At 39.1% G+C, this 16,508-nt stretch overlaps 1 protein-coding gene across 1 annotated transcript in view; it reads left to right on the forward strand.

Annotated features, from left to right (window-relative positions):
• The window catches only part of PAPSS1 (3'-phosphoadenosine 5'-phosphosulfate synthase 1), a 48,234-nt gene extending 36,815 nt beyond the window's left edge, over positions 1–11,419 (forward strand). Inside the window, exons 11-12 of the mRNA XM_075421376.1 lie at positions 152–381; positions 10,360–11,419. Of these exons, the coding sequence (XP_075277491.1) occupies positions 152–381; positions 10,360–10,498 (369 nt within the window). The 3' untranslated portion in view covers positions 10,499–11,419. The remainder of the gene's footprint in view (positions 1–151; positions 382–10,359) is intronic.
• Positions 11,420–16,508: the final 5,089 nt, after the last annotated feature.

Here is a 16,508-nt window from a genome sequence, read left to right on the forward strand (position 1 = left end):
TCATAACTGATTCTTTGTTTTGTTGTGGCTCCTTGGTAAAAATCATTTCTGATGAGGGAAAATTGTGGTAATTACACAATGCGTGCACATTTTAAGGGTCATATTTTGACAGTTTTCTTCTGTTAACTGTTTTTCCCTGTCTGTGTTCTAGGTTCAGTGGCACTGTAGATCACGGATGGTTGCAGGAGCGAACTTCTACATTGTAGGGCGAGATCCAGCAGGGATGCCACACCCTGACACTGGGAAAGATCTATATGAACCAACCCACGGTGCCAAAGTGTTGACAATGGCTCCAGGCCTCCGAGCACTGGAAATTGTACCCTTCAGAGTTGCAGCTTATAATAAGAAAAAGAAGTGCATGGATTATTATGACTCTGATCAGTAAGTTGTATTTTTATTTTAAGACTTTTGGGCAATAGCTGCCTTTTACCCGCTGCCCACATAAAAATCTTTTAAATTAAATTCATATTGCTCAAAGATGGCACTGTTTAAATGTGGTTTTAGATCACAAATGCAACTTGACTTCAGCATGATTTGGGTGTGGTTTCACAGCACAACTAACCTCATCCAACCTTAGCTGCCACTGGAAGCTCCCCTTTTGCTCCTGGGTACTGGATGGAGCTTCTCTAATTCTGGAACATGTTGGCACAGATTGATAAATCCACAGAAAAATATTGCTGTTTATTATAATGGTAAGATTAGTTTTCTGTTGGTTTATCTTTCTAAATATGCTGCTCAGGTGTCAGGTATGCATCAGATATGATGGAAGAGAAGCAATGAGAGAGTGCAGTGGGAAGAAGACAGTGGACAGGAGAGGGTGACAAGTAACTGTTTGCTCTGTTCTAACGATAATGCAAAATTATGCTCTAAGTCCATTGTATGTCCCAAGGTTTTCACCTGTTTTGTTTTTGTTATGTTTTGGGGGTTTTTTTTTCTTTTTTTAATCCAGTTACAGGACAGATAATGTCACCTTTTGCATGTTCCAATATTATTTTTCACTCGTGGTATAGCAGAGTCTAAAACTCAACTGTATGTGCTGCTGTGGTGCCAGTGAGTGGGACTGGGAAGATGACTTGTCATTTTAGTTTAAACCTCTTTATTCAGATTATTGAACTGTACTTTTGTTTTACATCAGACTGCAGTTGAAGCTAGTACTGAAATACGAACTGTTGAGCAAGCTGTTTTTCTAAAAAACACTTGTATTTTTTATATTCTGACTATTTTCTACTGCTTCTAACAGAAGAGGTATGTCTGTAGAACAGTTCATCTTTGAAAGCGTGAGCTCAGCATATGTTGCATTGATCTGTAAAAAAAGAACCCATTGCTTATCTGTTCTTCTTCAGCTGCTTATGATGCAGTTACACTGAGTATAAAACTCTCCAACGATGTCACTGTGACTTGTGACAATCAACCAACAAGTTTTGTTCAGCAGCTGTGTCTGTCTTACTATGAATTATGTTTATTAGTAGATAGTGTGCTGGCTTAACCTTGATTGTAAGTTATGTAACTGCTTTGTATTTCAGCAATAAATTCCGAGCACCTGAATTAGTCTGCTTTTATTTTTAAAAGCTGCGAAGTGTTATTGTCTCTTACATAACCAAATATAGCTTTATGGTATGTTCTTCTGTTGCTTGGAGATCATAAGCAGCATGATAAATGCAAATCTGTTGAAACCTGACAAGAATTAAAATAGTTTCACTGTGTATTACTCTGTGATGTCCATATGTGTTCAGAAATTTGATGATTTGCTACATTGCAGATGTTTTAAAATTGAAGCTAATCAGGGAGGCTTATTGAGCAGTTGTAGTTTTCTGATACTGTTCTTCCTTCCTCCTCCCTCCCATATAGGCAGTATTCCAGCATAAGATTCTCCTTAGTGCGGCGAGTCTTCTCTTTGAATAGCATTGCAGCAGGGTTTTTTTTTCTCTCGTGTGAAGCTGTGGACAGTAGTGTCAGATCAGACCTATGCCCTGATACATATGGTATTTTCATCAGGAGGAATTAAATCAGAGGGAAGGATGCTTCTGGTGTATAGGACATGAAAGTCTTTTCCTGAAATTATTGCCTCTTAGCTAGCTGTTGAACACTTCAGTACCTTTGTGCCTTTCGTTATTTGAGATGCATCTAGCAGTCCTCATTGCTGTGCACAGTAACTGGATTGTGATGTAAATATTGCTAGTTTTATGCAAACCTGTATACATTATAACAGAAGGTTCAAAAGGTGGTTGTAGTAGGTACTATGGGTATTTGTCCTGTTTGTTGTCCAAGTAATTCAGCAAGTTTTAACAGACAAATACACAAAGATTAAAGTGAGACAGTAATACTGGTGTGTCACTTCTTAATAAACTGGAATAGAAGGGGAGTAGCAACGTGAGAAGCCAGAATTCCCATTGCCTGGAACATAAAATATTTGTAGAAGAATATTGATTCTGTGATCACTAATACTGTACTCTTAGTAGCATAGATTTGATTTAGTTCAAGGGGGAGTAAAACTGTACCTCTGTCATTAGCCAGAGCAAATGATAAAAAAAAAAATCTGTGGTAACAGGTTTTGCCGTTTGTCACAGACTGCATTATGCACACTCTATTATCCTTTCATCAGGCCTGTGGGGACCCTTTGGTTTGAGGCTTTTTTTTTTGTTTCTGTCACTGTCTTGGCAAAAAGGCCATGCTGCTACTAGTATGCAGTTTTGCCCTGGTGCTGTTGGAACGTAAGACCATTTGTCCTCTTTTTCCCTAGATACTCCATTTGTAAACTACAGGGTAGACTGGAGTGTGGCGGCAATCCTCTAGATGGCAATGCAGACACTTGTAGGCTCCCTGAAGAGAGAGCCATTATTGCTCCCGCTTGCCATAGACAGAACACTGTGGTAGGCTACAGACACTTAGAGCTTGGGTGGGTGCAGCTGGCTGCTTTTCAAGATAGTCTGAGTAATGCTGAAAATGTGGCAGACTCCTGGACCTTGTGGTGTTGGACTCTGTGAGGAGGATGACAGGGAATAGAGAGTTGTCTGGCAGTAGGAGAGGATCAGTACTGGTGGAAGACCCTTGGGTGTGAAATAGTGATGTTTGTGGAAATCTTTCCTGAGCTCACCACTTACCTGTTGAAAAACACAGCATGAAAATGTGAGGAGGAAGGTTGTATGCGTATAAGGATTGCTGTGACTTGTTTTGGAAATGGGTAACTTGATTTCTGTTGCACCTCTCAGTTCTTTGAGGCTTGGAGACTTGACAGCCAACTAGGTAATTCAAGAATTTACATTGCTAATGGATGCACAGAAGGTTATGGCAAGTGGGTTTCCCTTGGACTGAGCAGTAGCTAAGCTGTGTGTCTTAGCTGCTGGCAGTAGTTACTCTCTCCCCGAGTGATCATACCTTGTATTCTTTCAGGCCTCCTAGACTCATCTATCTGGGAAGGTGCTTGTCAGAAGTCATGATGGACACTATCTGCTATCTTGGGTGTCTTTTAATTTGGCAGAGGTGGACCCATACCTGGCTTGGCAGCAAAGACATGTAGAGGTTATTGCAGTTGGGCTTTTTGCTGATGTTAGTGAATTATCTTCCTGCTTCTTAAGGCAATCCAAAGCCATGGGGATGATGAGGGATGTATCTTTGGCTAGTGGTGAGAGGTTACCAAAAGCTTGTTCCAACTGCCAGAAGGATGTCTGACACGTTGGGGCTACAGCATTAGCAAGTGGCAGTAAGTTGCTTTGCTTGTGACCTCTCTAAACATTCATGCTCAGCTTTTATGAGAAAGATGTAATGCTTGCTGATTCTGTGCATTCCGTGTATGCCTGTGGGGATAGGTTTTTACATGCTGGGTTGGTACTGGTGCGCTACATACCGTACGATACCGGGCAATTACGTGATACCTTGCAGTGGCTAAGCTGCTCATGACCTGCTGGCAAGCCTGGGAAGCATAAAAAAGCCTGACACTGGTCCTGCCTCCAAATTAGTAACAAAGGCCCTTACTTCTCAGGTGTGCTGCATGTGATTCTAAGAGGTCATTGTTTTTAAGGGCTTCAGCTCCCAAAGGTGTCCACAAAACTGCACTTGTGTGGAGTTGATACTGAAGTTAAGTTTGTTTCTCGCTTCCATTAGTATCCTCCAGAATGCGTGCTGCCCTTGGAGTTTCAGTAGACCTGGTATCTCTGCTTGGGAACAGTCTGGAGAACATGACTTAACTTTGAGTGTCAGGGCCTCATGCTGCTGGTTAACAAAGTTGAGCTGCTATGATGCTGTGTTGGAGCCAAAGTCACTTGACAGCAGGAGTATCTCCATGTGTCCCTGTTTATAAGGAAAGGCAGAGATATCCTGGTTGCATTCAGGGATAATCATGGAGCATTGTGTGTGAGGAAAGGGTGTAAGAAAAGACTCATGTAAAAGCCTTTATACTAGCTACACAACAATTGTAATTGCAGAGTGGTGCACAAAGTTGAACTTGTATTGTTGACTAAAGTTACGCTTTAAAGGTAAGACCTGTCAACAACTAATGACTTGAAACTGTATTTGCATTTTGCCTCATGAAGCCACCACAAATTTTAGTTTGTTTCTTGGACATCTTACAACTAAGTTTAGCATCTCATGGAACTGCAGTCTTAAGATGTTTTTTTGGAAAAGATGTGTCTAAAACTAAGATTTCGGAAAGGGATTTGAGCAATGCATTTGAAGTGATGTATAGCAGCACAGGTAAAGCTAATTTCATTCTATTTTGCCTTGGGTCAAAATGAAGATAATTAAAAAAAAAAATCCCTTTTTAGTGTTGCTCAAGTCAGAGAGCAAGCCTAATTTAAGTTTCTGTGAGAAGCTTGAGCATATCATAGAATAGTTTCAGTTGGAAGGTGCCTTTAAAAGTCATCTAGTCCAAACCCCCTGCAGTGAGCAGGGACATCTAGCACTAGATCAGGTTGCTCAGCGCCCTGTCCAACTTGTCCTTGAGCATTTCCAGGGATGGGGCTTCTACCACCTCTCTGGGCAACTTGTTCCACCACCCTCATTGTAAAAAATTCCTTCCTTACATCCAGTCTAAATCTATGTTCCCTTAGATTAAAACCATTACCCCTTGTCTTATCACAACAGGCCTTGCTTATAAGAAAGTCCCCATCTTTCCTATAAGCCACCTTCAGGTACTGGAAGGCTGCTATAAGGTCGCCCCGGAGCCTTCTCTTCTCCAGGCTGAACAAGCCCAACTCTCTCAGCCTTTCCTCATAGGAGAGGTGTTCCAGCCCTCTGATCATCTTTGTGGCCCTCCTGTAGACCTGCTCCAACAGCTCCATGTCCTTCCTGCGCTGAGGGCTCCAGAGCTGGACGCAGGTCTTCAGGTGGAGTCTCACCAAATTCCACTTGCACAGAAGATATATCTGAACATATGATACATATAGAAACTAGTATGACTATTGGTACAGTGCTTTGCTTATCATAGTTTTTACCCTTTTAGATTTCATAGAATTTTGGATCAATAACTGAATATGTCCAAACATGTTCTGGGAAAGTTTATAGGAAGAATTCTAGTTATAATGGAGACATTCCAAATGATTGTCTGATCTGTGAACCACTGTTAGACTGAAGTGAAGAAAAAAACCAGCCAAAAAACCAAGCAGAAAAAACACCACCACCCCTCAAAAAAATCCCCACCCAATGCTGAAATCCCTTCAGGAAAGCAGTTGGTGTGTTTCTTCAGCCAAAAAGGCCTCTCGAACAGTTACCACAGACAAGTGTAATTTGGGATTGGTGGCTTAATAATAGTAGTTGTTTGGGTGAGCAGAGATTCCCAGTTCTTTACAGAAGATCAGTCCTATAAAATGCAGCTGCAGACTGCTGCTGAGAAAAAACTCAATTAAGAGAGGAAATTAGTCTGGCAATTAAAAAAGCCACAGCAGTGTCTGGAAAAATGGATTATTTTTCTTTTGTCATGAAAGAAGACTGATGAGATCATTTTGGTTAAAAGAAACCCATAAGTAAGGTTACTGGAGCGGACTGTTCATGCTTTCTGTAAAACGTGAATGAAGCATGGGTATCTGTGAAGAGGATAGGTTTTAACTTTATATAATTTATTCCCAGGATCTTTAATATGGTTGTCATGACTGCTTTAATACTGTCAAGTCATACTTACAGGGCAGCTGTTCCAACTTAAGTACATACTGTTCCCAAATCTGTTTGGTGTCATACCTGCTTTTTAAACTCATGGGAAGAGGCTGACATAAGCACACTGGACTGTCCTCCTTAATTTATCTATGTGAAATATGGTTTCTCAGTTAACGTTAGTACATAATTTAGTATACATTGAAACACTACAGCAGCTCAAAAGTCTTAAACCCTCCTGCCAGTCAAAAAGGAATTTTATTCACAGCATGTAAAGAATTTGCTTTGCATATAGTGATATTAATCACGTTATTACGTTCTACTTTCACAAAGAGTTTGTTGATGGCCAGTTTAGGTTTTGAGCCTAGCTGATACTAGCTGGTTCATTCATCGCCATGGGGCATTCCCAAGGCATAACATAGACTGACTTAACAAGGGCTTGAAACTGTAAGGGACACCATTCTGTTCGTGTCAGAGTTACAATGTAAGTCATGACTTGATTCTGCAAAGGCAAATTTGATTTCGGTGAAAAACCTTCTGAAAAAGGTCATAAGGTTTGATTTCACCTCGTGACAGATGCTCTTCAGGAAGTGTGAAGCTGGAGAAGGAGAATTGTTAAAAGACTGAACCCCAGATAAGGAGGCCTTAGTCAGATCTAAAGTTCAGCAGCAGAGTAGAACATGGCAGTTGTGAAGCCAGATCAGGGTGAATAAATCATGTTATTGTTTTTTTTCCATACTTTTGTTTCCAAAAACCATATTATTATGAATAGGCAAAATTATGAATGAATGGTCTTACTTTTATCATGAGCCTTGTATTTAATTCTTAAGACCTTGAGAGCACCAGACATTGCCCTCCACAGAGAATGGGAATTCCAAGAAGGCCATTTGCACAGTACCAGATACTCTAACAGAAGGTTGGGGTTTCCAAGATCATGGATGATCTTTAGTGGTCCAAAGTGAAAAATCAACTACATAATATACTTAGATTACATGTGTAGGGAATAATTGTTAAGGTGGAAGCAATACTCTCTTCAGTCACTCTATTAAGGTACTGTATTGACACCTCAGAGATATGACAGAGGTTTTCTGTAGGGCCATGGGCATCTTCATGCAGTCATTTCCCCCTTGCAAACTGGTGCTAACTTCTTTGTTTTGTCACAAGAACTGTAAGGTCTTCGAAATCTTCGCCTCACACACTGCTCTGAGAGTGTTTGAGCTCAGAACAAGCTATAAAGAGCTGTCATTGTTGCTGGGGTCACTAGTGATATTATAATAAAAAATAACTGCTGAATGCACAAAATTAAGGGAAGTCCATTTAACAGATTGAAACATTAGTCTTTGTAAATGAAAGAAAGGAAAGAACTGGTGTATGAATTCTTAATCTTCTGTGCATGGTTTTTAATGTCCTTTGAGTCTGATGCTCAGTTACTGTGAATAGTTTGAAGATTAACAGCACAAATTATGTTATTCTGAATGAAGCACTGCTTTCCAAATGTAAAGTATTATCTTGTGCACCTGTGGGTGTCTGTCCATGTATGTATATATTTATATATATAGCTCTATGTGTGGAAGGAGGGCACAATCTGAAGTGTAAGAAAAGATTCTGTTTCTGCTTTTGTTAGGCGTATGAGAGCACAGCAAAGTTACGTATTTTCTGTCTGCCTAGCCCTGTCCTCCATAAGTAAGGGGACTGCACAGTGTGTATATGTAAAGCTTTTTCCACACTGCGAGTTTTGTAGGGTTCTAGTCTCAAGGTAATATATTTCAAGACTGCTCTTCTGTTGACAAGTTTTTGTTGTGGATTTATTTCTGCCTTTTTTCCACTTTCTCTTGGCGAAAGCTTTTAATTGCCTTGGCACCAAATATTACGTCCATGCTAGTCAAACTCAATTGGGAGTAAAAGGTCAAATCAATGCTACAGGCATTTACTAACATACAGTGTGGCTCAAAGAAGGCTATTTCTGTCAGCCACTGAATAAAAATTTCAAAGGCACTTAAATCCCGTGCGCAGAAAAGTCTTGGGTTAAGTTTCATTGAGAGTCGTTCCAGGTCTCACTTGAGAATGGAATTAGGATGGCTTTGATATTTATATTTCATAGCAGCTTTAATGGTCAAATGCTCTCACGTTCTGCTCAAATCCATTTTATGTAGGGTAACTTCTAATAGCCTCAGAATTCGCTGTCAACAAAATTACTTGACTCTTCTTTCTGGTTTCTTTTTCCACAAAAACAAATTACTCATACTGATATGTTTTATTTCCAAATTCTGGTGGTTCACATCACACCACAGCACCAGTACTGGTAAGGTGTTTCTGCTTAATGGAAATATCAGTTTCTGATACTCAAGAGGTTTGATTTTTGCCATTAGTAAAGACAACGAATATTGGGTGGTTATTCATATACTCTGTGTTAGGTATGAAAGTGGAGATTAAACTGGAAACAAGAAAATTGCAAATGCAGTCGTTTTAAAAAAGGCAAAAATTACGGTGTTGTTTCAACATACAGTAGATATTGCCAAAGCTCCATTGGAGTCATTTGAGTGATTACTAATTAAGGTATTTTTTTTTAAATAAAAACCCATTCAAAGTAGAAGTTTGGGATAATGAGAGAGTATCATCACTACTTTTGTACTTTTTAATAGTATTTTTTGAATATTTCTAGAACAGTTATGAAATGCTGAAGGTAGAATGTTTCTTAAATGATCCTCACTCATGTTTTTATTTCCTTTTCTTATAGTTTCTGTAGTTCTCCTTAGGTTTTTCATGTGTCTCTTTCTTCCTATTTCTGATTCCTAGAGCTGCTTTTTATGCAGCTAGGGATAAGAAGAAGCTAAAGAAATTGGGGTCTTATTGAAGCAAATTTATATGGCATATCTGGATTTATTGTCTTAGTACCTTTATTCCACTTGTAGGGCATGGGAGGTAGTTGAGTGGTTTTCTGAAAACTTAACAGACTAGGACGGGATAAAGCAGCTGACATTTTTTTAATGCTCAAACTTTGGTGTTGCTACCACACTGTGGAGAAAACCACACATGGAGAAACTGTATAGCACTTGCTTTACTCTTCCTGATCATATGAAGGCTTAGTATTTTTTCACTAGAATTAACCCGGCTTATCACTTCCCCACATATATTTTACGGAAATAGTTCTTTGCAAAGAACAGAAGTTACGATCAAGAAGTGTTAGTGAACAGTAGGCATCTTTCTGCCAAGGAGCAAAGTTTTCAGGTGTTATAGATAGCAGTGACATAACTTTTTCTCCCATGGGCTTACATCAACTTTAAGTTTTCATTTTTATGTAATTTAGATTTTGCAGAATTGAAGCACAGTAAGTTTTTTTGCCTTGTTGTGACACTTCAGGAACCCACAGTCCCAAATTGAGAGCAATAAGAAAAGAGCATGTATGGCAATGCTGCTGTGTAAGTGTATATGATCCAAATCAGAAAGTTATGGGGCTAGTGGTTTTGTGAAAGGGAACAGTGGAATGCTTTCTATATCTTGTGAACTTCCATACCCTACTGAGCATAGCTCAGCACTTGGAGCCAAGTTCTGCCCTCTGATGTGCATGCTTGGCTCTTGTTTCTGTCTAAGGCATGTGCATCTGAGATCAATACTTGGCTTTTATTTCAAACAGACAAGTAAAGAATGAGTAATGCATACATGTTGCAAATTGAGCAAATGGTGTAAGTAAAACTGCATATTTGATTTAAGAAGAAATAGTTTTTGCTTTGGAGCATTTGGTACGACTCTGGCATTCGTCTTGCTTTTGCTGTTTCAGTCCTGTGAGGTGTAAGAGTTTAACTTGTGGAGCTGTTGCTGCTTATGACCATGTATCTGAGAAGTTAAGATTAATTTAGTGTCATATTACCAATGCTAAACTTTGGCAAAGTCCAGAATAGGATGGCTGTTTTTGCTTGGCAGAGGGCTGAGACAGGAGGTGGAGGTGATGATTCTCTCTCAACAGCAGTTCCCTCTTTCCTCATAGAGAGCAGACCAGGATAGATGGAAGCACAGGCTCAGTTCAGTCCACAGGAGATCAGTGCACCATGCTGCTAAACCTCAGGAGTTACCTAACCTGAATATTGTAGAGGATGTATGTTCTAGAGATTTACTGGCATTGCTGGCGAAATGTCTGGAAATGACAGTTGCTAAAAAGCTTTATATGCCCAAGAAGAAATTTATAAAGTATCAAGGAAGCAAAAGGAATATGAGCAACTTTGCCTACTTGTAAAACGTGTTCTTTTTTTCTCCCCCCTTACCCCACTCCTACTCTCTCAGCCACGAAGACTTCGAATTTATATCGGGGACCCGCATGCGCAAGCTGGCTCGAGAAGGACAAAACCCACCGGAAGGCTTCATGGCTCCTAAGGCTTGGACTGTGCTGACAGAATACTACAAATCCTTGGAGAAGGCTTAGGCCTCTTATTAACTGCAGATCAACCTTTGACGCCTGATTTATTTGTGAGAAGGGGACCACACAGTCACCGTTCCTGTTGCTTTGTTGTGGTGTCTGTCAGGAAGTTCTTTTCTGAAAACAGACTCTTTCACCCTAACTTAGCATCATTCTTTGCCTGTCCTTATGGGTTCTATTATGTCCTGGCACCTAACTAGCTGCCGGTTTTAATGTCTTCTCTTTTATTACAGTTAATATTCTTGCAGTAGGATTTTTAACTCTTGTCTTTTTTTGTATTTTACTGCCTCTGTCCTATGAGTTCTGCAGCTGTTAAATAGATGCAGCTTTCTTCATATGTTATTTAAACTGCTGGGTAGTCTCTGGTTTTAGTAGTTTGTAGGAGAAAATTTAATGGTTAGACCCTTAATTATGGATAGATTGTCTAGAAATTGAAAAAGTAAATAAGTTTTAAAACATCCATAAAAGTGTCCTCATCTTTATCTCATCATCATATCCAGAAGCACTTAACGTTGATTTCTCACTATATGTAATCAAAAAGCAGAGTTTTTTATGTAGCATAATTAAACTTCTTTGCTTCTTTGTCTAGTTTTGGGGTTTGTTGATTTGTCCGGCGATTCTCTTCTGCTGTCGACCTGTGAAGATGGCCAAGTAATGAATAAAAGAAAATATCTGGTTTTCACTTTGAATTGATAACTAATCTAGATTTTTTTTTTTGTATGTGCTTGTTGTTATAGGTGTCAGTAGGACAACAGAGAATGTTTTATTTCGTTTGATACAACTTGCCGGTTTTTTGTTCCAGATACACTTGTTTAGCCTACTACAGCTTTAAAAAAAGTATAGCAGACCAACCTTGAATTCATGTTTAATTATTGCAATAAAAAAAAAAAAAATAAAAAAGCTTAGAGGCATTTCCTGTGGTACAAATGCTTAGTCCTGAGGTTAATTTTCTGGCTATTTTTCAAGGTCTCCAAAGACTAATCTCCTTCTCTTGGCTCAGCTTTGCTTGCATGAAAGACAAAGCATATGTTCTTCTAGGATTCTTCAAAAACCCTAAAGTTGGTTAATTCAATATGTGAAACATAAACTGCTAAAGGAAAACGTAAAAAATGAGAAGTAAAACACTTCTTTAAGTGTAAAGTAACACTGACCTATTTGGATATTTTCAAGCATTTGCAGATAATCAGCGGAACCGTCATAACCCTTCTTAGACTATTAGCTAGAAACTGTCTCATATCCTTCTGACAGAAACTTACTTTTCTGTTGTTAAACGGTGTATATAGGAGGAACCAGCTCAAAATTGTTTTTAGAGTGTGGATACCAGCCTGCTACCGAACCTAGATAAAGCATATGTTCGCCTAGACTTTTTTTGGACAGGAGGAAGGTTGTGGTGAGGAGACCTGTGTAATGAATGGGACAAATGCTGCTTGCAATCTTTGTTTACTTGTTCACAGTAGTATTTAAGACAAATGCTTTGAGAATTACTTCCTGCTCTTTTCTTCCTCTGTCTCGCTGAAGAGATGTAGAAGGTATCTTTTAATGCGATTCTTACCTCTGGTAGAAAGTAAGGCAGAATTAGGGAAATACAAGAGGCATGTTTCTTAGCGAACCATGATTACTGGAGACTGTGTTTTGGTAGTGTAAAGCTTATTTCTTCAGAATTTCTGAACAGATTTTTCTTCAAACTTGGCTTTCTTTTTAGTTTATATCAGTATGTAGGATGTGTGAAATCCAGGAGAAGGAGTCAGTTCATTGTGTGCAGCTGTTATGCAAAACTTCAAGTTTAACTATGAAGGTGAATGAGAGTTATCAGCTGCTAAAATGTGATTTGCTGTTGGAAGTTGGAGTTTGGACTTTTTGCTGTCAGGTTTGATTCTTCTGCTAGTTACGATGAAAGATAATAAAAATATTTTGGCAGAATAGCAAACACAGGTGAAAGTCTACAGAAGTTAATGTTTTAAAAATTCTATGTGTGCTGTATGAAGTCCAGAAAATAAGTGGGAGCGGTGAGCATCAATGTGAATCATTCTGCAAAGTGAATTTAGAAGCAGGAATGTCTTCAAGCAAATTAAGAGTAATAACAAGCAGATCTAGTTTTCGTACTTAACTGGTTTGATGCTGAGACCCTGCTCTTACAGTGCTTCTGGAAAGCATTTCTTGCAAGGCTCTTTATTAAAGAAGCTTTCAGGTTTATTCTAACTTTAAGCCAACAGCCACAGCATTTCCAGCATAATGTCAGTTAAGAACAAGCGCAGCTGGTCTATTTGTGGGCAGGGCTTTCTCTATACAACAATATTTTCCTGTATCATATGGATTTTCACTGTAGAGTTCAAAATTTTCCTCTTATCTGCAGCTGCCTTATTTAAGGAAGCCGTACTTATAGGAAAGGGCTACCCCAGAAATTATTCTTTTGCCAGTGTCTCTCTCTCTTTATCATTTCTCTGCCTTATCTCAGTGGTAGCGTTGTCAATTGGCCAGTCCTAACATGTTGTGCTTAACAGTAGGTTCAGCTTCATTAAGCGTGCTATTGTGTTTGAGGCTTTTCTGAGAAAAGTTGGATGTCTTCCAGGAGGCAGCAACAAGACTGTGGCTGTTGCACCCAGCACTTGTCTTCCCACACCTGCACTGTCACCAAAGAGCAATGACCTCAGGAACATGCCATGCAAAAGTAATAATACTCTTGAACCATGTGATGGCTATGAAAACAAGCAGGACCTAACTTTCCAGCTGGGAAAATAAAAAGCTCTATTGTCTCATTTCTGCAGTTCCTAAAACAACTCTTTTTGACTGGAAAAATACTGATATGTACATGAATCATGAATCTAAGCAGTTATATAGGTGTGTTCTTTTCTTGTGAAGAACAGAAAAATCAAACGATCCAAGTGTGTCCTTTTTCTCTTGATTATTGAATCAAAATGACCTTTAGGAGTTTTAGTCTGTTCATTCAGATGAAAAATGTCAAAAAGTGTTCCCCCTGCCTCCCACCTTCTGCCTCTACATTGATCTACCTTATAAATGGTTCTTTACCTGCTACTGTTGCACAGGATAATTTATGGCTATTGTCCTGTGCTTTTGTACGGTCTCTGGATGATTATTCACTTCTAGCTGATCATTCTGATGTTTTGGGCATGTGATATATGAAAGTAATAACACCCTTGATCCATACGGCTGATACAAGGACAATCTGGACCCAGCTTTCCAAAATACAGGGATTAATGAGGCAGGTGAAGATTACCAAACCATAATCCTTGGGGTTAAATAAATGGCACAAAATTACTGTGTCTCCTAGGTGAAATGATTAATTCCAGATGACTTTGATTCCTGCAGTGCCTATGAGTAATGTAAGTAAAAGGCAAGTTTTTTCTAAAGAACCTCATAGCTGAGAATTCTGTTTTCTTGTGTGAGCTGCTGTATGCCTGTTTTTGACTAACATGAATATTCAGGGTAACTTTTTAAGTGAAGATCTACGGGTTATGATGGAAAAATGGTAGCTGGATGCTGACGTCTGTCTGATTTTTTTTTTTCTTTCAATAAGGGATCTGAGCACAAACAAATCGGTAATACATCAAAGATGCGAAACGGAAAAGGTGGGCTAGGTCACAGGTTTATTTAGATCCACTTTGGAGCTGACCAAGCTTCTACATCTGGAGTCATTCAGTAAAGTCAGGAGGGGGAGGAAATGAGTGAGTGTCTTGGCATGGTGGTGATGGTGGTGGTGGAAGTAGAACACAGCTACCGTGAGTTGTGTAGCCAATACTGTAATTAGCTTGAGTTTGGACCTTCCTTGCATTTCCTATTTCTGTTATTTCAAAAAGTTCAACAGGTGGGTCACATAGAGGGTTAAAGTTGCTGCCTTTCCATGCTACAAAAAGAACAGAAATTGCTTTGAGCATCCTGACCAAATACTAACAGAGTAGTCCAGATCCTTTTCCTTTCATGATGGATTAAACGTGCTAATCAATGTATTACCCCTTTCCCTGTAAATGTTGACAGCTTCAAAAACAAGTGTGAGTGTCACTTTCAGTATTGACGCACATGGCATCCCTTGTATTTCTGGTCACGGACCTTTAAGTTTTTCTGCTAGACATTGTAGGAACACAGAAAAAAGCTCTCATCTGTGCCTCCCTGTGAGTCAGAAGATAAGTTTACTGCGTCTATGGCACCATCTTCAAAGACAGGGAAAGAGAAGACTATTCCTTCACTTAATATAGGAGAATCCACAGGAAAAAATAAGATGGAAGCTGAATTTCCATTTAACTTTGCATGTGTATCTGTTTATCCATCTATAGGAACGGGATGTGGTGCTTGAACACTAGTGAGAAATGTGTAAGAATGGTATTCTACTCCTCAAACCTGGCACAGAATCCTTCACCACCACCTGTAAAATAATAAGGACTTCAGCCTGGAATGAGATGGCCAAATTAAATGCTAGAATGAAAGCAACTGATAGCTCAGTATTAACATTTTGATGTTCTTTATGAATTGGTCTCGGAAACATGCTTACCAAAGCTCCTGATTTAGATGCTTTTAAAGAGGAGCATGACTATAGTTCCATTTTTTTTATGTTTACAGTTTTTTACAAGGTGGAGCTGTGCGGCTAAACTGCCAAGGATATGTTTAAAGCCTTCAATGGCCAATTCATTGGGTATGAGAGTGCCTTGCCAGCAGCCAAACAGGTGAAAGGTAAATGTGATTTAAAGGAAGACTGTGCTGAGGTTTCTGCTCAGTTGTGTTGTTTTACCTTGAAGAAAGCCTGAGGGCTGAAATAGCAGGGCCTCTTTTGAATTTGCTTTCTTATTTCACAAAAAACTTGGATTATGAATATAGCTGGATTTTTTTACTAGGCGTTTGAAGTGTCCATTGAAGGGTTTTCTTTGTGTCTCCTGCAAGCTCTCTGTCTGCTCTTGTGGTATTAGGATTTTTTTTACCTGTATCCCTTTTCATTATTTAGTCTTTATTAAAATCACTTTTTTCTTCTTTATTGGAGGGTATATGTGTGTACGAGACAGTATCATGCCTTCGACATTACCAGAGCTGTTTGTCCTAGAAACCTCATCTTGATACCATTTTGAAGCTGAGGGGGGAATGCAACTACATGGAAAGCTAGAAAACAAGGCTTTAAAGCCACATCTGGAATTCTTAGACAGTAAGTGGCTCCAACTTAAAATAGAGAATACAGAAGTTTTGTATGCCATAAAACTTAAGGAGCCTTGGATTTAGTATAAGGACTGTCACCTGACCTTCATATTAAAATCCAACTACACAATGCTTTGAATTATGATTGTAGTTAGAATGCTGCCCATCTATGGTATGAAAAGAGAATAAAAAATACCAGTTTCAGTATAAACTTCAAGGGAGTGGAAATAGTGCCCAAGTCTTGCTTTTGTCCTCTGCAAACACAGCTGTTTTGTCTGTGGAGTCCTACACTCATCATGCTAAATTGCATTGTATGAGAAGAGTACAAATGTTTTGGCCATATCCACTTATTTTCATCTCATAACAGCAGTGTATGATTGCAAGTAAAAGTCTTGCAGTCTAAGCTGTGAGTTTTCAGTATTGCTGGACAACTGCAGATCTCTAGACTTTCCATCCAGATGACCTGTGGCTGAATTTTTGTGGTCTAAATCAATTATTTCTGTAATGATTGATAGTAAAGTTTGTTGCAATAATTGTGATGAGACAGATGAGAGACACCACTATCTACGTGTTAATATTCCCTGAATGTTGCTGGTGCATTTTATTTATTATAAAACATGACATTTTGTTCAGGAGGACAAACCCACTCCTCTAACACGGAAATATTTCTCTGATTTCAGGAGTCCTCCTCAGGGAAAGAGAAAATACTTATGCTTTTGTGCTATTAATTTGATTTCATCAACAGCTTTCTTAAAGGCTTAAGTGGAAGCAGAAGAGACTCGCTGACCCTTAAACATCGGGTTCAAATGAGTTGTTCACTGCAGAAAGGTAAACTGCAGCCAGATAGTCCACAGAAGGTTGTTTCCTGGATTGCACACGT

The sequence above is a fragment of the Opisthocomus hoazin genome, chromosome 5, assembly GCF_030867145.1.
Source record: "Opisthocomus hoazin isolate bOpiHoa1 chromosome 5, bOpiHoa1.hap1, whole genome shotgun sequence".
NCBI classification, from domain to species: Eukaryota; Metazoa; Chordata; class Aves; order Opisthocomiformes; family Opisthocomidae; genus Opisthocomus; species Opisthocomus hoazin.